Source organism: Aplidium turbinatum, chromosome 18 (genome assembly GCF_918807975.1).
Source record: "Aplidium turbinatum chromosome 18, kaAplTurb1.1, whole genome shotgun sequence".
Classification (NCBI taxonomy): domain Eukaryota; kingdom Metazoa; phylum Chordata; class Ascidiacea; order Aplousobranchia; family Polyclinidae; genus Aplidium; species Aplidium turbinatum.
In genome coordinates this window covers 18,689,902-18,717,124 of record NC_137489.1, presented here as the reverse complement: position 1 = coordinate 18,717,124, position 27,223 = coordinate 18,689,902, and the positions used below count along the sequence as shown (strand labels likewise).

Sequence of the window (27,223 nt, the reverse complement as noted above, 5' to 3'; positions counted from 1 at the left end):
AATTTCGTACACGAGATTAGCTGAAGCATGGCGAAGTAATTTATCTGGTCTGGATAGATAGTTACGATCTCTGCTCGTTTGATTTCACTTACTTTTGATAGTGAAAAACTATAAAAAGATGTGATTTGAAAAACACGGCAATCCATCCGTTGAATCAAATTTAAGTTAGCTTTGGTATCATAATAAAAACTGTTGCTCAATATATAGGTCTACCATGGAAATATACGATTTGTTACGTTTAAGATAAACAGATGATCAATAAATGATTTTGGCATTTCTAATCCAAAACTTTTTCGCATATGGCAATGAACCTGAGGTGACATGGAGCATCATTTGCTCCGAACGACAACGATGCAGAAGGGTGGATTTCAACACAGTCTTCATTCCCACCAACGTTATTTGGTTCATCTTTTTGCCAAACGATGTTCGCTTCAGTGCCTGCAACTCCATCGACCCAAACAAAGCTCCCTTCGCCTTTTGATACATCATGGACACCTATCCATGCGCTCCGTCTGAGTCTTAGTCCTCGTCCTATGGCGCTGACAATATAAACAATTTGTAAATCCAATAGCCAAGACGTTGCTTAGCTTGTGTATTGTAGCCTACAAGCCCTACATTATCTTACATAGTGGCATTATGGTAGTTAACTCTCTTGTGTAATATCTGTGTGTCTACAAATTTTATTAGCACTAGGCCATCCCCACAGCAACTCATAGCATCTTTTCACAAATTGGGACTAAGTGGACAAATTTTCAAAAAAGGTCATTTTTAGCGAGCGAATTATGTTAAAAAGGGCACTTTTCGCGCGTAAATGGTGGGAAAAAGGGCATTTTTCCGAGCGTAAAACAAGTAAAAATATAGATTGCTTAGGCAAATTGTGAGTAAAAAGACATATTGTACTTAGGCTAAACTTTGGGACCTATATAGCCTATAATTGATTCCTATACTCATTATCGCCCACAATATCTTCTAAATAATAATGTAGCCTAATAAAATTTAATCTAGCAACATTTAGTTGCAGAGGTCTCTTGTACTAAAGTACAAAGAAACAACTATGATAATTAATAATATGACACACAATTGCTAAGATATCATAGTGAGTTGCATCTTTGCAGAATTAGATGATTCTAAAGAGCTGGTATTTCATTTTGATGAAAATCAGGCAACAACTTCGATAATTCAAACTTTTAAAATCTCACACAAAATTTGAGGTAGCCTACTCACAACACAAATTGATAATAATCTGCTTGAATGGAACATTACCAATATTATAAGTAAGGTCAAAGGCAGGCTCATAAGTTCTAGATGTATGCTGATTGCTGAAGCTTTCCATTTAGCTGTTCATTCTTTAACTGACAAAGAAATATAATAGTTCAAAATGTGAACAGTATCAAAAACGTTACTTGATCACTTTTATAATCTAAAAAGTTCAATCGATAAAAGCTGCAAAGTTTCTCCCAACTGTTATGCTTATTAAAAAATTATTTTTGAAATAAAAAATAATGCACAACCTGTTATGCAGCTTGTCCAGGGGCGTTGACAGGGGGGTCTAGGTAGTACTTTTGGACCCGGGCCCGAAATATTTAGGATGCCCGGATTAAAAAAATTCCCCACGACTTCAAATATTATCAAGATCTTAATATAATCAGATCTAATAGAATTGCCATCAGAGGTTAAAACAACCATTTCAGCCGTCAGATGGTAAAGTACCGGGCCCCCTTTTGGGTATCGGGCCCACTTCGGCTTTCTGGTGGTAAAATAGCCACTTTTGCCACCAAACAGTAAAATAAGAATTTAGTCTAGTATAAGTCTAGTGATTTCCCTAACCACAAATATTACTCGAAACACGAATTTCAAAATAAACTGGTTAATATCTGTTCAAACTCAAAAACTGAAATAGCACAGATAAGAAGATTATTATTCCTATTTCTGCACTAAAAATTAGACCAAAACGGCTTTTCAGATTGCAGCAATCAGCAAATGTTTGACCTAGGCCCAAACACCTTTCCCAAATCAAATTGAAAACTTTCTGACTGTCTGCAGTGCTATAAATTCTCTTCTGGTGAGCCTAGAATGACCAGTGAAACATCAATGAAATCGGGAAGTAATACTCTAGCGCCATGTGACAAATAAAAGTTCAAAAAAGCAATCACTAGATGGAGATAGTAAGTTTTGCGGTTCAAGAAGTTTTAAGATTGCGCAAGATTTGTTAAATGACCATGCTTAACCCTCTGTCTACCGTGGGGTCCAATGGACCCCAAAACAAATTTTGGTCTGCGATTTCTCAGGACATATAGCAGATACGATATTGATTTATTTTAACTTTTCACAGCTTTTCTTGTTTTTTAGGACCATATAATAATTATTGATCTCAAACAAAATTTTGTAGCATAGAAAAAAATAATAGTATCTTGTACCGTGGGGTTCAATGGACCCCAAGCCTGCTGCATTCGAAGTAATCTTGTATCACAACAGTACTAAAAGAGTAGTCGACACTATTGACAGAATTTTTAGCAAATACAGTTCCAAAAGAATGACGAGAAGATGGCCGAGAGCTCTATTTTACAATAATTATAATCGATGTCACTGCTGTCAATGCTTTTGTGATATAGGCATCAATTGCAAGGCGAAAATAGCAGCACAACGTTGAAGCATGCCTGCATGAAAGAGAAGAAAATTTTAGATCCAACTAGGAAAAGAGCTTGCTGGATTACCAGCTTCGACATAAAGCCAAAAATGCAGACAATTCTGTAGCCTACTATTTGCAAACTCAACGTTTGCCTAGAAAATTCGCAATTCATTTGCAATGAATGCGATAATATAATTATAAACTCACAATATTTCTTGTGAACTAATATGTAGGCCTAATATGCGTTTTTTAGCCAAATCCAAAAATCAAATCTCTCAACAGTTTGACCATTGCTCATGAATAGACCAATTCCGTATCAGTTTGGTTTGTGCATGGGCTACTGTATGACTTGTTTGTTAAATTTCGAGTACTTTTGGTTTTTCTACAGTGTTTATAAGCTATGATTTTTGAAGTCTCTTACGTCCTTTGCTAATGAGCTTTAATTTCATCATCTGAGCAGATTTTTTTTGTCCAAAACAAGTACTTGGAAATTTGGGGTCCAATGGACCCCAATAGTAAAACTTGTATATTTTTTTTCGGTAGACAGAGGGTTAAGCGACATCAATAAAAGTTTGTACACAACCTTTGTATTCATAACTTTGTCGATGAAGGGGCCCGAAAATAAATTGGTACTGGGCCCGAGAAATCCTGTCAACGGCCCTGAGCTTGTCCTATCACTTTTCTTGTTCTTTTGTCATTGATGATTAAGGTTTGGGTACCTGGCTATTGTTTAGTCTTGCAAATCATTTTCCATGTCTTTTGGAAATTTAGAAGATCATGTTGCTAGCCAGTTAAAAATATAAAAATGCAACGATTCTCATCGTACCAAAACATATTCCCTATCATTTTTCGTTAAGAAGCAATTGCCGAATCACTTTTATTAAAATTGGAAAGGACTATTTTGATGACATAGGGGTAGGGTTACACTCTCAAGTCAGCTTCCTGGGTCTATGAGTCATTAATGGTAAAAGCTGTGAGAATCGCGATGTAGCTGCGTTGGCAGACAGGTTTCGTTCCTAAGAAATGATGTAGGCATCTAGTGATGCCACCTAATGTTGCTATAGCATAAATATATAAAAATAACTGCAATGAAATACAACGAATTCCCGCGTTCGGTAGCGCTGATAAATCGCAAAAGTAAAGTGTGTTCAATAACAATGTAGAAAAACTACAGATTTGCTGTTTTAAGATAAAACTAGGATCAAACTTAAACAAAAATTACGTCTTAAAAATTGCCCACCTACTTTCAAACTAGGGGGGCAAAAAAAGGGCTAGGGGGTCAAGCGAAGGGACTAGGTGGACAATTGCCCACCTAGCTTAGGCTATATGTGAAAAAATGCTATGCAGCAACTAACTCAAAATGAAGAACTGGTGGTTGGTGTTACTATGACTTCAAGTTGAATCCTGAATGGATCACGCGGTCGAAAGCGTGGAAGACATTCAACCGTAACAAAATAATAGAACAGTGTTGTAAGGGTAGGCCACGTGTAACACCCTGATCCTGAGGAGCATTTGTATTAAGCAGGTGAAAGTGTTTACGAGTTACTGCAGACCAAAAGTTTTAAGAAATTTTATTCAATTTTATTGTAAATTTGTATAAACAAGCGTAATTGTTTTAAACTAAAACGAAGATTGAAATGAGTATTGTGATTACTGCCGCCTCGTGGCTAGTTTTAATGAATAGTCTGCAAAAATGTTTTACTGAAAGAACTTAAAAACTTACTATACCAAGGATTAGCATCATTGTTAACTAAATTGCGCACTTGTGTTATGATGGTACATAAATGTAGGCTAATTTTACCAAGTGTGGTAAAAGGCAGAGCCGAATCCAGGGATTCATAGTATAGGGATGATCAACTCGGCTAGATATCTGACAAGCGGAGTGTAAAAGTGATGCCAAATATTTTTTAATTTTTTAGAAAAATTATTTTTGTGGCATTTTTAAAGAGTAGTGCTCGCCCAAAGCTTCTCCGTTTGTTTACGGGCAAGTTTTGGGCAACTACTACTTCTAAAAAATTTTAAAAATATCTGGCAACATTTTCACACTCCGCTTGGCAGATATCCAGCCGGGTTGGCGATCCCTTTACTATGAATCTCTGGCCGAATCAGTGGCGAAGAAGGTTTAAACGAAGAAGAAGAATGTAAGCTACACCAAGACAAAAGATATAGATTCAAAAACCCAAATCCTAGCCTCGCAGGGCAGACTTCAGCCTTGCAGCTAATTAGGACAAGCTGCCACTGATTGTGATCATTCAAAATGTGATTAGCCTATAGAAACTAATTAATTGCAATCTTCTTCTTCGTTTGAACCTTCTTCGCCACTCCAAGGGTCGAGGGGCTTTGCCTTTTACCACCCTTGCAATGAAAGCGATGCACTGCTTGACTACAGTTTAAAACCTTTGGTTGTTTGATTTTAAGTGTAAACAATAGGGGAGAGTGGGGCTAGTCGGAAAGATTTTTTTTTAAAGTGAAATTTAAAACAATTCGTGCATAACCTGACAACTTGAAGCGGCTTAAATTATCACCTATGGTGTCCTCTATCATACAACCAAAAATAAGTATTGAGTCAATTAAGCTTTTAATAAAAATTTAAAATAAACAAACATACAATGGATTTTTCAACTAACCCCATGTCTGGGGTTAGTTGAAAAACGTCAGTTTGATGCCCACCAATGAACTGGATACTATTTTTTCAACCAACAAACATTAACATGGGGTTGTAAGCAAATATGTTAACTTGCTTTAAAATCAAAATGCAATGAATTCTACATCAAATCATCGTAAAAACATTTTTTAATAAACGCATTGTTAAAACTTGTGATGCCGCATATGTAGCACTTTCCAAGTTATTCAAATTAAAATTTTACAATGTATATCTGCTTAAAACAAGTACATTGGAGCTTATACTACTTATTATCATACCACGACGATATACTCGTATCATACTACATAGTCATACCGTTATCAAAACGTTTTCCAACTAACCCCACCCACTATTTTCCAACTAGCCCCATTAACATATGACAAACTATTTTCTTAAAATATTGAAGCATGGTGCGTTGGACTAAAATTTGTTTATTTCTTAGTGTTGTAGAACACCTACAGCTGACACACACTAAAAAACTTCTGCCTATCTTTAACGATATCGACGCATAAGATGTTTTTCAATACGCCAAAAATTTTACTTCGAAAGTAAGAAAATACAAAATTGTCAGCCAAACAGGTATACCTTGACTCAACAAATCGAAACTAACATGGATTATGTGTTTTTATAAACTACTTCACATGTTGGCAACAAATATTTAAAAAAGTTATCAAGAGTTAAAAAAATGACCATTTTTCAACTAACCCCGCCTTCCAACTAACCCCACTCTCCCCTAAGCATTCAAGTACAATTTCATGTAGTAGGCTTACACAATGTTTGCATAATTAAATAATTATTAAATAATTAATTAATTATGCAAAGTTTCTGTTTGGACGAAGCATGGATTTCAAAAAAGAAAATGATCGCTCCACAGATGCCGAAGTAGGCTGAAAGTTTAGCAATTTTGTATAGCTTACAATGCTGAAGAAATATCAGGTCTATACTCAGCTCCACAATTGCTTTTACATCATTTTTTGCGTTTTTCATCTATTTTCTCAGTTGCACTGGGTCGCTTCCCAAATCAAGGGAATTAATATCATCATAGGCCTCCTGAACTGTGTATATGCAACTTTATCATCATCATCATCATAATCCATCGTCGGTTTGTTCCCCACTAGTGGGGGTGGCCGATTGTTTCCTCGCAGCAATTGTTTTAATCCCTTTTCTCCATTTCACCCTGTCCCTTGCATCTTCCTCCTTCAGTCCGACTTTTTTAAATTCATCCTTCACTTGTTGTTTCCACATTCTTCTTGGACGACCGCGTTTCCTCTTCCCATCCACCTTTAGATCTAGTGTCTTTCTAAGAAAACTTCTTCCCTCCTTATCACATGTCCATACCATCTTACTCCATTTGCCCTTGCCAGTTGGTCTATGGTCTCTCTCATCTCTAGCATATCCAACTATTCTTTAGTCCTTTTTTCCCTTCTCGTTTTCACCCCACACATTGCTCTCACCATTGACCTTTCCGTTCTTCTCAGGATTGCCTTTATATTTTGAGATATAAGTTTGTCAGTCTATTAAACTTATAGCATTGGCTGGACTCTCATTGCCTTTCTCATCCAATCATTATTAAATTTCAATGTCTACAGAAGTTGCTTGAACTACATTTACAAAGTTACTCGAGTGCAATCTTTACATTTTAAAGTAAAGATTAAAAGTCACATTTCATGACCTAAAACAGAAAATATAACTTTTTATGACTTTATAACTTCCTAAATAGAGCTCATAACAGCGTAGGCTAGTTTTATTCAAAATATGACTTGACTTTTACTGGCTCTAGTTATAACTTTTCATTTGGTATATTGGTGCATTGCAGTCCATCTGGAAATTATAAAATAAATCTGTTGGTAAACTTTGTAACTTATGAACCGTTACACTGAGGAAAACATAAGGCTGATTGGAGAAGCGTGCTCAAACCATTTAGAAAGATAGCCTACAATATATCGCCATCCATCACTGTCGGAGTGTCGGTGCATTGCCGAGTGGTGAAAGCCCTGGTACTACGCGATGCCAGTTCGACACCGCTCAAGACCATGTACCTGTGTCTTTGGTAAGACACCTATTGGCATGCCCGAAGGAGGACACGAAGATTGGTTTTCTTGCTTTTCAAATCTTCGATCACTATAATTACATGCAAATCTTCAACCACTCGACGAAAGCTTGGATACGACAAAAAAATACCTATTCATTCTATTAATCATTAGTTATAAACAAATTTTAAGAAACTTTCAGTGTTTGTAATTCTTCCCAAGAACGTTAGGCCTCCGGAAGTCCGGAAGTTACATGGATGGTCACATACGCCATCTTGCGACAATAAGTTTTTCGAGAATAGGAATAATATCTTCTTGAGTGTGATTGTTTACAAATTTCACATATTTTATCGCTTGTGTGACATATCAAGCAAAAATAAATCAAAAAATTACTTCAACAATCTTGTCCTTCCCTACTGACATCTGGGAGTCGATTCTGTTTTTGCTCCATATTCTCAGCAACGCAAAAATGCAGCAAATCATACAGAAAAAAGCTGCTCATCGCAACATGTCCTTAACCGAATCAGATCATTTTCAGAATTTTGTTTCAGGAGATCCCTCGAAACCTTGTGGAGTTCTACCTGTCTTTACTTATTTAGAGCGTTTAGGCTAACAAAATTTTATTTTATGAAAAAAACTCTGCTGGTTTGTTACATGGATAGGCTACATTGTAGGCCTATTCAGTGAATGAATCACTCACATGCGTATGTCAAAATCTCTCATTCCAACCGAAGCTAAATCCCCATTCATAGTTTGGCAGGATGTTCTGCTATCTCTCCATCTTCTTGATTGAGGTGTCAAGCGATACTGATAACCATTACCAGGTGTATACCATCCAGGGTCAGGCTCGGCTTCTGTGTTGATTGGAGGTTTATATAAAATTGTTCAATGTTTAAATATTATTTGCCACGCAATAACCTAAAAAATGCGGAAGGTTAAAACAAAAACGTTTGAATGCTAAAATTATTTGTAAATATGTGTAACAATATTTGTATTGTGCTCAACTCTGTTGTGTTGTTGTGCCTTTCCTTTTTGTGGTATATCAAAAAGCGAATTCTCTACTGAAACTAAAAAGTTATACTGTAAGTTAGGTTCTAAGTGATTTTCTTACATGATTGTGTTATGCGGTAGGCCTATAGGGCTAGAGCTTTTTGTAAAACTTCACCGTTAAATCCGGTAGGTTTATAATTCAACGAAATTCTAATTATATCTAACCTGGCACAGTCACATTAAAATTATTGAACGTTTGGTGCAATCTCGTCAAGTTTTCCTTCAACTCTGCATCTGAAATGTAAAATAAATGTTAGTTGAATGACCGAATGTTAGTAAAGTTGAAATATGTAACCGACATGAAAATAATGGTACAGGAAGGTTTACTGAAACTCAATAGACCAAGTATTGCCGTACACCGTCCACTGCACAGTCGTTAAGTTGAAAATATATTATGGAAACGACAAATGAACAAAAAATCATCATTTAAAAACGTTTTAACGCAACAGAGTCAAGAAAATAACCGATAATATTTGAAGAAAAGAATTGTAACAACCATGGCTACCTAAAAATACGACCTGATTTGTCACATTTTGCATAAATTTCCAGATTTTGCTAGCTTTGTGCGAATCGTTAAATAAATTTTCCTAAAAATTATATTTTAACGCTTTCTTTACTGTTTTCCCCAGATGACACAATAGGTTTTAACATCCTCACATGTTGAAAAACAAAGACAATTTGATTTCGAAGATTCCAGTCAGACTGTTAGTTTTTCAATAACAGTCTGATTGAGTTTTTCCAACTTACTTTTTCTCATTTGCTACTGCTTCTCCAAGGCAACAAAAAGCTTTTATATCATCAGGAGACATCAAAAAATGTCAGTCACACACTAGCAGGAGCTGTAATCAAAATCTGCAAAATGTGACAAATCAGGCCGCATCTCCAGGTGGCCATGTACACAACAAACAAAAAGTAAAAGCCATGTTACTGCTACACCAGCCCATAACTAAGTTCCACAATGAAACTCCTAGAACCTGCAGGAAGGAGTCGGGACTGGTTTGTTTGTACATGATGGTGAAGGTTGCCACGATATTGCGTGTGCGCCTCATCAAAGTTGCAAACATTGATGTTTGATCTGCGGATGAAGGAACGAGTGTTTGTCGCACGACCTAACGCGGAGAGGCATTGTTTTCAATGGCGTGTATTTTGTAAACACACCAGGTTAGTGGTTTTCGTACCGTTATGAATGTATTGAGTTCTTTCCTTCATGACGTCATCTTGAAGTTTTGACAGAACATCTAAATGAAAATATAAGTTGTAAGTGTATTGTTGTTAAACGAAGGTAGCGAACCTGATAATCAATTATGTTGACATGTTTTTATTTCAGATAGAAACAAAAATTCCTCCAAGAGTTTTCTGCCTTCAATAAGTTTCTAATAAGTTTTTGTTATTTGCAAACGTACCTTGATAGTTGATAGGCTACTGGTTGATAGTCTTTGCATAATGTAGAATGCTATTTTACTTCAATGTGTGTTTAATGCAACAATGTATTCATCACAGATACATGTATTGTATATTGCTCTAATCGCTTCCAGTAGGCAGATTTCGGGTAGTAGGCCTACACTCAAGCCATACAAATCACTGCATTGCTATCTCTGACATAAATGTTAGTAAATACACCACAATAACCCAGAGGTGGAAAAACAAAAAACAAGACAAGGTTTAAAAAATGTGTATCTGCTTCACAAGTGCAAGAGGTTTCGTTATCAAATCACAAAATATTGACAACAAACAAAAATTGAGGTAAATTGGATTGAAGAAAGTATTCCATGTTTATTTATTTGAAACTTTGGAAAACGCCAAGGAATATAGCCAGCACATATGGAGAAGATTTGTTAAATCTTAAAACTCAAAGTTTTGCTGACCGCAGATAACAAGCTACACAAACCCATGATAATCATTGTATATTATTTACTTGAAAGGTTTGCGCAAGTTAATTCCAGCTTCCTGTTTTCCGTATATAACTTTCCACTGCTGATTTCGAGCAGGGCGTTTTCTGTAAAAGATAAAAAATGTTTTTTCGAGATTGTACGCTAAATAAACGTTAAAAAAATATTCAATTATGTCATAGCGATAAGCGTACAACAGCCTATGAGTTAGGAACACTGCAGCGCTTCAACTAAAAAAAGAACTAGTATGAATGGTGCATTGTATCTAATGGGATAGATTAATCCATTTACAACACTATCAGCGCCGTTTAGCTTGTGCAGAAAAGGTTTTGTTCATGTGCACAAATTCATGCGTTAGTTCTTGCTCACCTTGCTGAATAACTTGAATCTCATTTTGTGTATCGTTGGAAACCTAAGAAAGAAATAAAAGTGATAGAAAATTTAAAAAAATAGGTGCTACTATAGCTTGAAGTCTAACGCTACATTATATATCTCTATAATAAGATTTTAAATTACAAACCTAAAAATAAACATGTTATATATTTCCACACATTATTCGTGGCGACGCATGCTTTTACATATGCGATATACACAAGAATGATAGAAACAGATCATTGGAATTTTTTTACAACCTTCCATAAAAAATAAAGTGATAGTCAACACCTCAGATCCTCTTCAAAATTATTTGTTTTTGTTTTTCATATCTTTATCCTGCATTGCGGGAAAGTGGACTTGAGCGCTATGCATCGGTGTACGCCTTTCCGACGTACACTTATTGGTTTAGTTGCCGCATGCTTGAGGCCGGTCACGCTGGAGACCTTAACTTGTGCCTAGGTACCTCACACTTGTTGGTTGAATTTTCAATCTTCGGACTGAGAAATCCTCTGATAGGTTATCTCTGGCAATTTCGCATACTTGTAGAGAATTTGAACCACTAACGTAAGGCCGGTTACTGAGATTGACAAAATGAAATTTCTTCTTACATTTGAAGTGTTTTTGTTGGTGAAATATTCTATCCACTAGGCATAAGTGTATAGGCATAAGTGTATCAAACAAAGCGTATTGATCAATGTGCATTGATCAATACACTTTGTTTGACTCAATACACTAGTAGCCTGGCATCATGATGGACTGCCCAGTTTACGAATCTCTAGACCAGAGGTGACGAACCTGCGGCCCGCGGGCCGCATGCGGCCCGTCAAAGAATTTTGTGGGGCCGCAAAACAATTTGACAATCGCTCATGCATTAAAGACAAAAGACATCTCAAAGCTGTTTTATGCCTTCACTGGTACACCTTTCCTTTGCTACAGGTCGTTACAGGTCGAGGCTGATAGATGAAAATCTTAGTGTACATTTGAGAGTTGCCACATCGTCTGTTCGACCTAATATTGAACGCTTAGTCAAGCAAAAAACCTTCTAAAAATCTCACTAAGCAAAAAAATTCAATGCTTCAATGTTATTTTTTAATATTTTATGCTTCAATGCTGCATTAGATAGCTTCAGCTGTATGATTCGCATGGGCTTTTGTTTCATCATCATCATCATCAACCAATTTTGATTATACATCAGGCCATAAATTAATCCTCATGTCGAGGGTGTGGCCTGTCTGTCTGTCGAGAACGAAGTCTTCCCCTCCACACCTCGTGATTTATTGGGTTGGCAGAGTCCATGTTCAGGGCTACAAGGTCACGTTTTACAAGTTCTTCCCAAGAAAGTTTTGGTCTACCTTGACCCCGCTGTGCTGCGATATTGACACATCTGACCTGTGAGATCCAGCTTGAGCTGCGCTCAACGTGATCAGGCCATCTCAGTCTGCCTAATTGGAGGACTTCACTGATGTATTTTATTTTGAGCTTTGATAGAAGAGTCCGAAACTGGATTTTGTTTTCAGGCTTGACTAGGCAGGTCCATCTTACCATCGCTCTGTCATTACGTTGTAGGCGCTTGACGGTGCTTGCTAAAGTAGCCCACGTTTCAGAGCCATAGAGCATGACACTCCTCACACAACTGGAGTAAACTGACCTCTGGTTGCAGAAGGAAGTTGCTTGCTTGTGAGGATAAGGAGGAGTTCTCTAAACTTTTTCCAGGCTGACTTGCACCGTGTTATAGCCGCATGCTCACACCCCTTCTAGAAAACGGTATCACCAAGGCAGCAAAAGTCAGCTACTACGTCAAGTGTGCCACCTTCAACCTCAACCTCGCTTACCGGCCTGTAATGTATTAGTCTTGCTGTGCCTAGACAGCGTGGGCATGAGTAGTGTGGGTCCGATCTGAGTGACCCTTTAATTCCACTACACTTTTTGTGGACCCAGTGGGAGCAATTGGTGCAGAAGATAAAGTTGCTACCGGTTCCACTTAGGCATACCGAGCAAGGGTGCTTTCCTGATCTTCTTAGGGAGTTCTGGTTGATGCCAGTGATCATTATTTTGGTCTTACCCATATTCACTCTTAGGCTTTGCTTCCATTCCCTTCTTCCAGGCGGCGGTTCTGTCAACTAGTGACTCTAATGAGGTGTCGATAATGGCAAGGTCATCAGCGTACAACAGCTCCCAAGGGCAGCCTCTGCGCAGTTCGAGTGCCAGGGCCTCCAGGACAATGATGAAGAGCAGTGGACTCAATACAGAACCCTGATTCACACCTACGCCTACTTTGAAAGTGTTACTGTGTCCATCCCCAACAAGCACATAGCTCATAGCATTCTGGTACATTGATTGTACTTGGTCACAACGGTAAACCATAATCTCTTCGTGGGAAAATTGTAGCATAAGATTCTCGGATCCGTTTGTCTGTATGCAATGACCGAAAGAAACACTCCTTTGAAAACGTCTATTCAAAAAGTGTATTTCTGTAAAAATAGCCCAAGGCTGTCGAAATTGGGACGCAACACTGTACGCCACTAAAAATTGTCATTACAGAACAGATTACTTGGATAAAGACGGAAATTTCGTTCAGCTAGCAAGCACTAAGCAAAACAGTTAAATATGCGACCAACTTTCAAGCTACAATTTTACGAATGAGAGAATAATTTGCAATATTCCAAATCGCACGTAAGCATCTTATGTGACGTAATAATGATCAGCAATGATAAACTATTCAAGCACCTGTTTCAAGTTTGGCTAACACCTGTTCAAGCCTGGCCCACACCTGCCTCGCAATTAAAGATTTGACGATGATGTAATGTTTCAGCAGGTGTTCAAACGATTGTACAATTCAAGATTTAACGATGATGTAATGTTATGCTGCAGCTGCAATGTTTTACAGGTCTTGCAATCTGCTCATTTCTTAGAAATTTCCATGACGTAATACGCTAAGATTCAGTAGACCTGAACGGTTTTATATGACGTTTGATATGAAAATTGTCCGTAACATAGGGGCCCCTAGTTGTGACAGTCTAACATGGCATAACTAAAAAAGAATGTAAGGACAATTTTGAGCCAATAAACAAAAACACACGATACACAAATTGTTTGAATCACTCACGTTTAAGTTAATACGCAAATACAAAGGGCATGCAAAAAAATGAACAGCAATAAGAATAATACACGACGATACATGAAACTGGTACCATAGGTACACGCAAAAATGACGCTATATACAATGGTTGCGATAATAACCGACTGTTCTGGGCTCAGACAAGGGTTGGCCACCGCAGACAGAACCAGGCTCAAACCCTAACACTTAAGTGTTCTTTACGGGGCGAGGCACGAAATATCCCTCAACACGTAGTCTACTTTCACTTTCCCTGTACTCTCATCATAGTTGCAGAGGGCAACTTTAGCTCTACGAACCACAGGCTTCCCTTTCCTAATTTGTGGGACCACCTCATGCACCCTCCCAAGTTGATACTTCCCACGTTTACCAATGTCTTGGAGAGAACCCACCACTACAAGTTGACCAGGCTCCAAATTCTCGGCCATTTTTAACTATTTTTTCCGGCCCTGAAGCCCTGGCAAGTAAAAATCGATCCATTTACTCCAAAACTGCTGAGAAAGTGACAAATTGAACCGATAATCCCTTCTTAATTGGTCACGATCATGTGATTTCCCGACAGCACAGTATGGGTCTAAGTATGGGGGCAAAAGTGAGGCAGGGGTGATGACAGTAAAATCCCTAGGGTCGTCAGTCAAAGGTACCAAGGGGCGTTCGTTCACGATCCGAACGGCACTGCCTGTGTACGTAAGCAGTTCAATAAAATTGGACTTGCGTATTGAAGTGTCCAAAATGTGAAAAAAGTGTTTAGTCACATCTGCCATGAAACCAAACCTACCAAGCCGAAATCTAGCCAAAACATCTGCCAGAAGGTTTAACAAATCAAGACACGAAAACATTACATCATTAACACAAGTTCCTCGAAATTCAGACTTGCCATCGTAAACAATACGCTTTTTTAATTGTGATGTCACAAAGTATGGTAAATACCACTCAAATCCCTTTACACTTCCTGCTTCACCAGCACGCTCAATATAGCCATTAGATGTAAGATCCTTCATGGTGTCGGTAAGGAAATCACGAAGTTCAGGTTGTTTTAAAGCCTTCTTCTATAAAGCAGCTGCTCTATCTGACGTCAACACAAAATTGTTAGGTAAATCAATATCTTCCTTCAACGGTACAGGTATCTCAAATCGACCATCTTTCAACTCAATATTCGGTTCAACAAGTTCTCTAGCCAAAATGTCATTGCGAGACAATTCACAGGTTTCATTTTGCAAGGTCAAATCCTGAATGACTTTATTCAGGTCTGCTATTTCCATATCACGAGACTCAATTTTACGCGGAAAGCCAGAGATGACATCCGACTCTGAAGACGTCTGCACTCTGCACACATTAGCAACGCTTTCATCTAAGGGTGACTTACCACCACAAGCCAACCAACCGAGAGGAGTGAGTAAAGCATGCGGTTACTACAATCATTCAAATGAAACATATTCACGTCATGAAAATGACAGAAGCCACTTAAATCCTGCTTATGCGGTAAAGTTTTAACATCGTCAGCCCAAGCGGGTTAACCACCGAAGTTATATCACAAAACAGTTCATCCGTCTCTAACGACTGGATGTTGAGTTTAACAAGGTCAGCACAAGTAGGTTTCTGACCAGCCAGAGTATCCATTTTAAACGACGCTTTATCGTACGGTATAAGGTCAAGTTCGCACACCAAATCACTCGAAACAAATGTCAACTGCGAACCAGGATCATGCTGACAATACACCAACTTCGATTTGCCAGTCATTGGATTCAAAACACGAGCAGCAGTAACGCGGTTAAAGGCTGCTTTAACATTTCCAATCTTAACATTACGCACAGGAACTCTGGCACCAGCATCATCTTTGCCGATCAAATCCAGAGATTCACGTGGTGTCACATAAAAATCATGCAGAAGAAAATAGTGTTTCCTATCGTTGTTAGGCCCACACTGACGACAGTTGTTTGCATGATTACAGTCCCTAACCATATGCTGGCGCAAACAATTCAAGCATTTTCCAGCTTTCACAATAACATCTCTCCGATCTTTAGGTATCAAGCGCAAAAAATCTTTACAAGTAGACAAAAAATGATATTCAACTTGACCACGTGACGAACAATAAATACATGCCGATAGGTTTTTACGTCTGGCCTCACCACCGCGCGGTGCGCCAACAGCAGTCGAGTACTGCGGACTACCTGAAATCACATTATCATGGGGTTTTACTGACGTCTGCCTAACCGGACATGAAGGCAATTTTCCTTTGCCAAACTTTTTAAAATGCTGCGACTCACCAGAATCGCCCATTAGCATAATGCTAAAATCAGTCGACTAACGCGTTTCCTCCCGTACTACAAAATCGAATAAACTCTGAAACGTAGGCTCATCAGTGCCACCATACTGATCACCTAAAAAGTCAAGATAACGCTGCTAAGCGTCAAACAGGAGTCGCTTAGCCAAACCCAAAACAAAACGTCCTTCCAATTTATCACACTGACCATAAGCTTGCGCGTAAAGCAGACACTGCGACAATTCATCTTTAAACTCTTTCAAATCACTTGAAGAGATCGAAGTCAATTTGCTACCATAGCGATACTTTCTAATTTCTGGTTCGGCAAAAAGACCTCCACGAACTCCAAAACGTTGGGACAAGCGAGCTAACGACATTTCTATCCTGTCTTCCTCTGACAAGCCAGGAGTGTCGGAAACCAAATTAGCAATCGTTTGCGCAGCTGTTCTAACACAAGCTGCTTGTAACAAAGTCAAACGAGTCCCTTTACAGGGAGAAGCTGCCATCAAGGCCGTAACACGATTTTTAAAGAAGACAAATGGCATATTATTACCATCTGTCACGCTTTCTTTCTATCTCTTACCAGGAAAAAGACTTGGAAAGATTCAATGACGTAGTTTAATGGGTTATAACCGAAAAGCAGTCAATTAAATGTCGAATAATTCTACTAGCGAAATGATAATCTGACTTCTTGAAGAACTTTAACGAACGACTTCTCAAATAACTCTAATTTCTGCATCAACTACCAATCCACAACTCATAGCACAACTCTCATAACCAACTCAATAATAATCATCATAATAAATAAACATTACACAAACTACACCACTATTTATAGTTGGTTGTTCAGTCCAGTAACTTCGAGAAGGTTACGTAATGTTGCATCACACGAACTCATCGTTCGGTCACGTAGCATTTAAATGTAAACAACAGAAATCTCTAGAAGGTCACGTAGGGAAAATGATTCCAGAAAACACATTTTACATAATACAGATTTCGTAATCAGAGGTTACTTCAGGTCATAACCGATAATAACACATCGCACCAGAATTCTACAACCAAAACAACACGCTCGTTGAAGATACAAAGCAAGCCATCGCGAGGCATTGCACCTTGATTGTGTCATACGCCCCCCCTTAGAATATTGTTGCAAACAATATAACAACACAATCAATACAAAACACACCACAAAACAATTAATTACTCAATAATCAATTCTCATAAGTCCATCGTTGCATGATCTACCAACGATAGTTTTTCTCAAAACAATAGTCACGTTTTCGGCGAAAGTCTCCAACGTCCTCAACATCTTCAGTGCATCGGCGAGCGAGATGACCCATCTTCCTACATCGGAAACACCTCCTCTCCGGACAGTCCTTGGCGGGATGACCTTCTCTGTGACAGTTGTAGCAAGCCTTTTCATCAAAAGGGCAGCTCCTGGCTATGTGTCCAATCTCCCCACATCGGTAGCAATGGTTGTCACGGCAACGTCTGTTTTCCGAATGTCCGCCGTCAGCAACGCACTCCCTGGCGAAATGTCCGCGCCTACCGCATCTATAGCAAACTCCAAATGGTCGTCGCCTGCCTCTTCTCGGTTCTTCGCGCTCGTAGCATCCGCGATCGTGAGATCGTTGCTGATTATCTGCAGAACAATCTCGAGCAAAGTGACCATTCTTGCCACAAGAATAACAAGTAACTTCAGAATCTCTCTCAATAACATTTCCGATTATAAGATCAACTAAAGAGTTTTGTAAACATAACGCTTTCACAGTCCCACTACAATATGGAGTTTCGATATATATCTTCGCTAACGGTCCTTGGATTGAAGTGTTATTTATTGACATCACAATTCCAGTTTTTCCCGTTAATTGACTGTCTTTAACCAAATCTCTCCTCACTATTATACCCGTAGAACCAGAATCACGTAAAACTTTTACCTTTTTTTTTTCCAACTTTTCCATCTACTACTGGCAGGTAATCTTCAGGTATTATTTTTCCGCAAACATCTTTATCCGGTTTCTCCTCGTCAAGCGTGGGTTCAGGAATCATTAACGCACAACCGCATCGATAAACGTCCGTGTCTTTATCTTTTCCAGACTGATTGAATAGGGAAAACGACTTGTTCTTGCATTCCTTCGCTTCGTGTCCTTGCCCATTGCAACGATTGCACCACTTCCTCGATTCCTGATGATTTCTATTAGTCTTTCTCCGGCAGTTAACAGACTTATGACCTAAGCCATTACAATTAAAACAACGTACTTCTCTTGGAACAGCACCCCCTTTAAAATTATTTGTTTGCTCCTCGTCATTATCGCATGACAACGTTTCTTCAGTCGACAACTTCTCATCATGAGCAACTAAATACTGTTCCGCCACACTGGCTATGTCTTCTAAAGTCTTTGGACTTCTCTCCATTAAATAAACAGACAGATCTTTTGAACATAAATCTGTGAATTGTTCCTTAACTATAAGGTCTGCCAATCCGTCCAATGATTGTTCGGCCCCCGAAAGTTCAAACCATTTTAACAAAAGGTTTCTTAAACGTTCGATAAATTGATCTGGGCTTTCGTGTCGTTCAGGCTTTGCCTCACGGAATCTTTGACGGTATCCATGCTCAGTAAAATTGTATCGCTTTAACAGAGCTAACTGCAATCTGTCGTAATTCATGGCTTCTTCTTGCGAAAGTCTTAAATATACATGAAGAGCTTGTCCCGATAATAACATGCTCAGCTGGGTAGCCCACGTCGACTTCTCTAATTTGGCTATTGTAGCATATCTTTCAAATCTTAACAAATAACTATCCAACTCATCTTTTTCTTCAACAAATGATGGCAAATCTGGACGTCCAACTTGCGCCACAATAACATCTCGAGCATTATCATTAGTAGAATTAGATCGCTCACCAATGTCCAGCTTTTGTCTTTCTAATTCAAGTTTTAACTTTTCCAATTCATATTGCGCTCTTCTTTCTTCAGCTTCTGCTTCGCGCTGCGCTCTTCTTTCTTCAACTTCTGCTTCGTACTGCCGTTGTGCACGTTTTTCCTCAGCTTCTCGTTGTGCTTGTTTTTCATCAGCTTCAAGTTGTGCTCGCTTTTCCTCAGCTTCAAGTTGTGCTCGCTTTTCCTCAGCTTCAAGTTCTGCTTTCCTTATCTCACGAGCAGCTCTTCTATCTTCTCTTTCGTCAGCTTCTCGCTGAGCTTTTTGGGCCATTATCTTGTGATACTCTTCCATCACAAATTGAGACTTTTCATTGTCACTCAGCCCCATTCGTTCAGCCATGCTCCGTAAGCCTTCAATCATCTCATGTTTGACGGCATCCGCCATTTTGACAGCTTGTTGTTAATTTATTATTCTTTCAATAAATCTTTCGGTATTCTTCGGTTTTTCGGTTATCCCGGACGAGCCCCCAGAATGTCACGCTTTCTTTCTATCTCTTACCAGGAAAAAGACTTGGAAAGATTCAATGACGTAGTTTAATGGGTTATAACCGAAAAGCAGTCAATTAAATGTCGAATAATTCTACTAGCGAAATGATAATCTGACTTCTTGAAGAACTTTAACGAACGGCTTCTCAAATAACTCTAATTTCTGCATCAACTACCAATCCACAACTCATAGCACAACTCTCATAACCAACTCAATAATAATCATCATAATAAATAAACATTACACAAACTACACCACTATTTATAGTTGGTTGTTCAGTCCACTAACTTCGAGAAGGTTACGTAATGTTGCATCACACGAACTCATCGTTCGGTCACGTAGCATTTAAATGTAAACAACAGAAATCTCTAGAAGGTCACGTAGGGAAAATGATTCCAGAAAACACATTTTACATAATACAGATTTCGTAATCAGAGGTTACTTCAGGTCATAACCGATAATAACACATCGCACCAGAATTCTACAACCAAAACAACACGCTCGTTGAAGATACAAAGCAAGCCATCGCGAGGCATTGCACCTTGATTGTGACACCGACGTAACCAATCAAGGCCGCCTTATCGAAAAACGTCCTATTATTTTGGTATTCAAAAAAGCAATCCTGTTGTTGAGAACTCGATTTAGCGGGAGAAGACAAGCTATATCCCTTAAGGGGCTGAGGGGGCTCAGTCACATGCACAGCCCGATCACGATCCTCACAAACGTTAAAATCAGGACACGCGATACGCTTCTCACAATCACGCAAACTACGTGTAACTGGGCGATCAAAACCTAGCGGCGCAGAAAACTGTGAAGAGGGCAAAACATTATTGCTAATGGCGGCTCCGTGACCTGTACGCTCTGGGGGAGGAGTTCGGCTAAAATTCGCAGGCCTTGGCTCTAAATCTTTCGAAAGACCCTTAGCCGCGGCCTTGAGACCTCCTGAAACAGCTTGAAAACGTGTGGATTGCACTGGTACACCCACGGATTGAACAGGCGTCTGGAAAAGGTTATGTAAATTAAACTGTGATTGATGTTTACTTCTGGAATGGCTAAAAGAGCCCTTCTTAGAGCTACGTCGGGAGCCCGCCTCTGATTGATATTCAGCTAAAACTACCTCTTTACGTTGTTCAGCTCTCAACTGGGCGTCTTTGAGTGCAAACTCAGCAGTATAGCCTCAGCTCGTATGGCCTCAGCTCGTATGGCCTCAGCTCGTATGGCCTCAGCTCGTATGGCCTCAGCTCGTATGGCCTCAGCTTTGGCGGCGGCCTCAGCAGCTCTCGCTTCGACCTCGGCTTGTATCTGGAGCTCCTCTTGTCTTAGCTGCAGGTTAATTTGTGCAACTATCCGTGACGAGCTCTCAGACATCCTAGTGCTTACATTTGAGGCGCTATCCTCAGGATGTATGTCAGCATCCAACATACCTGAGAACCCACTTACTTTTTGTTCGAAGTTATTTTTTAACGAGTTAAATTCGGGATCTACCCTATCACGAAGTTCTGCCAAAATTGCAAAGTTAAAAATTTTACTCAAAAGAGCATGGAAATGCCTTAATTCCTCTTCTAAAGTAGATAAGTTAGATCGAAAAATTAACAGTTCCCGCTTATCACTCAAAGAACCTAGGGCTACAGAAAGTTCCCCAATTTGAGTCAAAATATCCCTTCTAAGATTATGGGCCTCTCGAACTGACTTAACCTCATCGTTACTGGGTCCCTCCCCAGAATGGCCTGTCCGACCGCAAAGAACATCATCAGGCTTAAACTCAGTCAAGTCGACGACGGCCGAGTCTCTGTCGCCACCGAGTGTAGACATATTAAATGTTGGGGCTAAATTTAACAATTAAAAAATTAAGTTACACAAACACACGAAATATTAAGTTATAAAAAACTTAACTGCAAAAATCATAAAAATACAAAAAGAATTTAAATTTCAGAACCAGAACCAACAAGAACCAACAAAGAAACGCCTTTAATTTTCAGCTTGAAGTTCTTCAGTACCAACTGAGAAGAAAAGTCTTTAATTTTCTTGTGCTTTAACACTTTGCTCCTCAAAGGGAGGCCGGATTTGGCCCCCCCCTCATATTTCCTTTAATTATTTGAAGCACAGTAACGCCATGCACTTGGTTTTTCTTGACTTTTCCTAAAATTGCCAGGCGGATCTGATGATATTAAATTTGATGCTAAAAGTTGTGTAGTTTTCTTGTAAATTCAAGATTTTGGTGAATTTTTGCTATTTCTAGCTAACTTCCAGCAAAGCGTGAAATGGATTACATTGCGATGACAAGCCATAAGCTCATAATTGCTTCGTGCATCGATATGCGCGAGCAGAGAGAAGCATTCTCTTGCTTTCTTTTGTTTGGTTTGACCTCAATAATACAAAGCGCGTTATTTCTTATGCTACAAAGAAAAGCCAGTGATCGCAAAGCTGTTAATTAGAAACAATAATAGCAAACGTTTTTTGCGTTATCAGCTCTACAAAGAAGAATAGCAATCCACGATCAAAATAGTAGACTATGGAGGCCACAAACTATTCAAAACAGTTGTTTCAAGCAGATAATATTCATTGACGAATAAAAAACGTTACAATAAGAAATCTTCTCTTGGATAAAGACACGAAAACTTGGTTTCGAAATAAACGTTCTATGGAAATGCTCTCATTGACAAAACTTGCAATTGAGGAAATGTATCACTGCAAATGCTTTTGGGAGAAGCCGGAGAAATAGCGTTTTTGCAAACAGTAATTGTGAGATACTCAAAATTATGAGATAGGCTTCATTTACACGTAGCAGCTAACTCGATGGCGTCCCTTCACTGATTTATGTCGCCTACTTGTTGTTATGTCCTGTATTTTTGTTTCACAGTGCACTGTGTTTTGTTCCAAAGAGCGCAAAATAAAGATGATAATGCTTCATCTACATTACAAAATATTTTGTAATGTAGGCCTACAAACAAAATGTACAATGTACACAATGTACATTACAAAATATTTTGTACTGTAGACGAGGCATAAAGTTAGGCGTCACATAAGACAAACAACAAATCAGCTTTCTTCATCATTGATTCAACATCTGAATACGTTGCGCCAATGTATAAGAGGCCGGCTATTGTGAAGACCCGCCATTTAGGCTATAAACGATCCGATTATACCAAAAGTGGGACAAACTAGTGGATCAAAGAATGAATAAACAATGCTGAGAAAACTAAATCTAAGTGACGAACAATACCGATGTCTTCATTTATCTTGGAAAAATGCTGCCCAAACTTATCAACAAAAAATACCGTAAATAACGGCAAGGATCCCGAAAGCAGAATTTGCTCAACTTTGGCATGAATTTAGTCAGACATCTACAGTAATAATTCCACACATACAATAACGGGCTCTCAACTGCTGTAAGATAACACGATGGTTCTGGTTCTGGGCGATTTGTGTAACAGTTTAGGGGAAGACACTACTTGAAATGATGCACCACACAAAAGATTTTCAATGAAGACTGAGTCTAAAAACCGATGTGGATTGTGCTGCACAATGACTTCAAGTTCAGGACAGACAAGGCACAAAAATATCACGATAAAAATAAAGACCTTGTGGGAGATTTTCGAGAATCATAACACGATGCAAATACCAAAAACGCATGGTTTGCATGCTGCTCTAAGCTGGCCGGCAACCACAAAGGTAGACAATACAGGCAGTTTATAATTCGATAACAGCGCAATAAACATTATAAATACGTAAACCGACAATTTTCTTTTACAAACGTTTTACGTCTAATAGTAAATTTTCCCTCAACAATTTTTTGTGAAGCACTTGCAAACCACGGTTTTATAAAATAATTCATCATTATTATTTTTTACTTCTCGGATATTGTAAAACGTCATCAGCAAAATCACAAAAAAAATTTCATTACTTCAATGTAGTAGGCCTAAGAATTTCTTATAGAATTGTAGCCACGTTGTTTCAACAAAGAAGCCATTTTTTAGCAATATAGAGTTATAGAAAATAATTTGCAATCATGCAAATGGTTGGAAAGAATCTAGGAAGTCTTCTCACAATCTGGCACAAAATGATTATGTTTATTGTATCTCTGTAAAATGTTTTACGACAAACTTTGAAGCTTCGTTATAATCATTTTTATCTTTGAAGTCAAAAGTTATTTTTTTTTTTTTGGCCAGAAACATAATCACTGCCTTGCTGATGTTGTCGATATTACGCGTATTTTTAGTGCTTCAAACAATAAGGACCCAGTCAGCAATCCAGTCCTTTTACATTGATTCAACATTTGTAAACGTTAAATTTATGTAGATTTGCTGACTGTGGGTTATTTCACATTTCCTTTGTTTACGCACGTTCCTCAATTCGCTGTTGCATTATTTCGACGCTGGCGGCAATTCGCTGTTGCATTATTTCGAATTGATTGACACAATCTTCAATAAAAAGTGAGCTTCGAACTTAGCTTTGTTGATATAAATGCTGTATTTTTTGTGGATGTAATTTATGAGTCATGTTTATAAACACCCGTAAGCGAAATGACTTATGATGTGGCCTGCATGATATTTGTGATGCGACTTGACACAAATCCACAATTTCAAAAGCACCTAATTTGAACTTAGAAATTTCAGATAATTTCAACAACTTGTTCAACTGTCTTCTCTCTACTAAAAATATTCATACTACAAACTCAATTGTAGACCTAAATACACAAACGAAGATGTAAACAGCTATTCAAGCAGGCTAAGGTGTTACTTATGAGAAATTTGGTTCCATAAAACTAGAAGCTAGCCATGAGTTTGGGAATGCATTAGTTTAGGATAAAAATGTAAGACAACAAACGCAGTTTTGTTTTTTTTTCAAATTCGTGTAACAATGTTACTTTGATTGTAACTATTTTAGAATCAGTGAGTAGCTTACAATAAGATTTGCTCGCAAGTCGTAAATTCTAATCAATGCAATGATTCGGCACACCGCACACACACTTCGTGCGTTCGATCGAGCTCTTTGTTATTCAGAAGTTTGCATGAAATCGGATTAGCACGGTAATTAAATAGCGGCAAGTTAAATCAAAATTGTCGTTTTTGGGTACCTTTGCAAAAATTGAAATATCAAGTTTAACATATAAAATTTTAAAATAATGACTTTTCAAACTTATATACAAATGATTTGCTTTCACACCAGTGCAACTTCTGTTCAAATAGCATCAGCGGATAACACGTAACAGCTGATTGAATTTGATCCAAAAACGGCCCCCCCTTGAGCAGTTAACTTCCAAAAAAACGTTGAAAAGCAAAGGGTTAAGTTCTTCTGCACCAACTGAGAAGAAAACGGCTTTAATTTTTTGCTTCTGTAGACTACCAACCAACAACTTCGTCTTTATTATTTATGTGGTTTTGTAGCCTACCAACTAACAAGAACTCGTCTTTATTATTTTTGTGCTTCTAAGTTTTTCTTGGCCTACCAACTAACAAGCCACGTCTTTATTATTTATGGTCACAACGGTAAACCATAATCTCTTCGTGGGAAAATAGTAACATAAGATTCTCGGATCAGTTCGTCTGTATGCAATGACCGAAAGAAACACTCCTTTGAAAACGTCTATTCAAAAAGTGTATTTCTGTAAAAATAGCCCAAGGCTGTCGAAATTGGAACGCAACACCGTACGTCACTAAAACTTGTCACTACAGAACAGATTACTTGGATAAAGACGGAAATTTCGTTCAGCTAGCAAGCACTAAGCAAAACAGTTAAATATGCGACCAACTTTCAAGCTACAATTTTACGAATGAAAGAATAATTTGCAATATTCCAAATCGCACGTAAGCATCTTATGTGACGTAATAACGATAAGCAATGATAAACTATTCAAGCACCTGTTTCAAGTTTGGCTAACACCTGTTCAAGCCTGGCCCACACCTGTCTCGCAATTAAAGATTTAACAATGATGTAATGTTTCAGCAGGTGTTCAAACGATTGTGCAATTCAAGATTTAACAATGATGTAATGTTATGCTGCAGCTGCAATGTTTTACAGGTCTTGCAATCTGCTCATTTCTTAGAAATTTCCATGACGTAATACGCTAAGATTCAGTAGACCTGAACGGTTTTATATGACATTTGATATGAAAATTGTCCGTAACAGTACTATCCGTACTATGTTTGTTGTTTGAAAAAGAAATTTCTTTAACTGATTTGTTGTTTCGGAGCATAATGGTTGAAACATTTGGTCAACTTGAGCAAAAAGGATAGAGCCAACAAAAGAGAAAATCATAAGCTACTCATATGAAAGCAAACGCTTAAACTGGAAAATTAAACTTAGAAAATTAAACTGTCTTCAGTGCAAGTACTGTTGCTCTATCCTTTTAGCTCAAGTTGATTTGTTTTTATTTTTAGTGTTGTATGTTTCGATTCTGCTTAAGATAATTTCAACTGTGTGGGTTTTATTACTTTCATTTGCCGTTTGTTACTTTTCATGAATAATATCTTGACTCGCTTCTAAAACGTTTCATAGTAGGTTACAATTAAAAAGTTGTGTGGCCCGATAACTCATGTGTAATTGACAAAGTGGCTCGCGATCGCAAAAAGGTTCGTCCCCCCTGCTCTAGACCTAGAAGTCATTGCTGAATTTCAAGCTTTTTTCACACTGATTGGTGTTTTGATTTCTGTTTAATTTTTAAAGATTTGACAGGGAAATGGGTTAAAAAACGTTTTAATTTAAAATTGAAGCAACCTGTCAGGCCCCAGGATTGGCAACACAGCAAGCCCTTTTGGGGCATTATGATGTCATGGGGTGATAAATTACATCACAAATGACAGGATATCCTGTCATTTGGCAGTAAAAGTGTTCGTTTTCAACTCACTTTAACCAACGCTGTTATTCCAAGGCAAAATGCAACAATGATAAGAAGAATAAGAAAAATGCATGCTCCCATTTTCAATCCACTATGAGATTTATCACCTGGAATTGAATAATTGGCTGTGTGTATGTTACTCGTTTGGATTGCTTATTTCATTTGGTTGGTTTAAATTGTTATCCTCGGACTGACAAAGCCTTGATAGGTTATTCTAGTAGTTTTGCATAATTCGAGGCTTTTTACGCTGGGTTAGACCGAAACTCACAGAATGAAGTTTTCTGATTGTTGTTGAAGTGTTGTTGCTTGTGAATTATTCTATTCACCAAGTACAGCTAAATAGAAAGCTGTTTTTGAAATGCGTTACTCAACCGCCCACACCCCGAGAGTCGAACTAGCGCCGCTTGAGATTGTTTCGTTACAAAATCTGGCGCTTAGCCGCAGAGCTAAATGGGCGAACAAACGCTGCCGCATTCAATAAAGTACGAATAGGCCTATATAGCTTAAATACATTTGTTAATACGACTAGCGAACAGCCTAAACGAAAAACATTTGTTCTTGTCTTTTAGATTTAGCAAACTTAGGTATAGTCTCGCCAGCGCAGAACATTGTGGAACGCATCAGAGCTGCTGGTGCCTTTAGCTCCACAAACTTATGATCAAACCACAAAGTTAATTCTATGCACTTTTTGTTTAAAGTCTTAAATTTAGCTTAATTCATTTTATAATTAGAATAACATAAATTGTTAAGTTTTTATCGAAAAAATTATCTTAAATTTTACTGTTTGCTTTCATGATCACCTGAAGCAAGCGCCCTTGTTGGAGACACGGTAACATTGTTGGCATTTCTTGAACTTTCTTGTTCGTTGATTGGCACTGCTTGTGTGGTGCGGGATTGCTCCATCATGAAAACCAGACTACTTCCACCAATTCAAGTCCACAGTATATTTTTCAACATGCAAATT

At 38.3% G+C, this 27,223-nt stretch overlaps 1 protein-coding gene across 1 annotated transcript; it reads right to left on the bottom strand.

Annotated features, from left to right (window-relative positions):
- Nucleotides 1-232: 232 nt before the first annotated feature.
- LOC145787253 (uncharacterized) lies at nucleotides 233-27,162 on the bottom strand. The gene is made up of 8 exons (XM_082598967.1): nucleotides 27,060-27,162; nucleotides 26,269-26,384; nucleotides 10,612-10,654; nucleotides 10,269-10,349; nucleotides 9,532-9,591; nucleotides 8,519-8,587; nucleotides 8,004-8,157; nucleotides 233-539 (listed from the first exon to the last, which is right to left on the bottom strand). The coding sequence occupies exons 1-8, from the start codon at nucleotides 27,160-27,162 to the stop codon at nucleotides 278-280; spliced, it is 888 nt and encodes a 295-aa protein (XP_082455093.1). The 3' UTR covers nucleotides 233-277.
- Between the last annotated feature and the right edge of the window lie 61 nt (nucleotides 27,163-27,223).

What these genes read in the sequence shown, in the direction of transcription:
- LOC145787253 (XM_082598967.1), bottom strand. Translation starts at nt 27,162, where the DNA reads ATGGAGCAATCCCGCACCACACAAGCAGTGCCAATCAACGAACAAGAA. An exon ending in AACTTGCGCAAACCTTTCAA is followed by an intron (nt 9,592 to 10,268) that starts GTAAATAATATA and finishes ATTTTCATTTAG; the next exon opens with ATGTTCTGTCAAAACTTCAA. An exon ending in TTTTAATGTGACTGTGCCAG is followed by an intron (nt 8,158 to 8,518) that starts GTTAGATATAAT and finishes CAATCAACACAG; the next exon opens with AAGCCGAGCCTGACCCTGGA.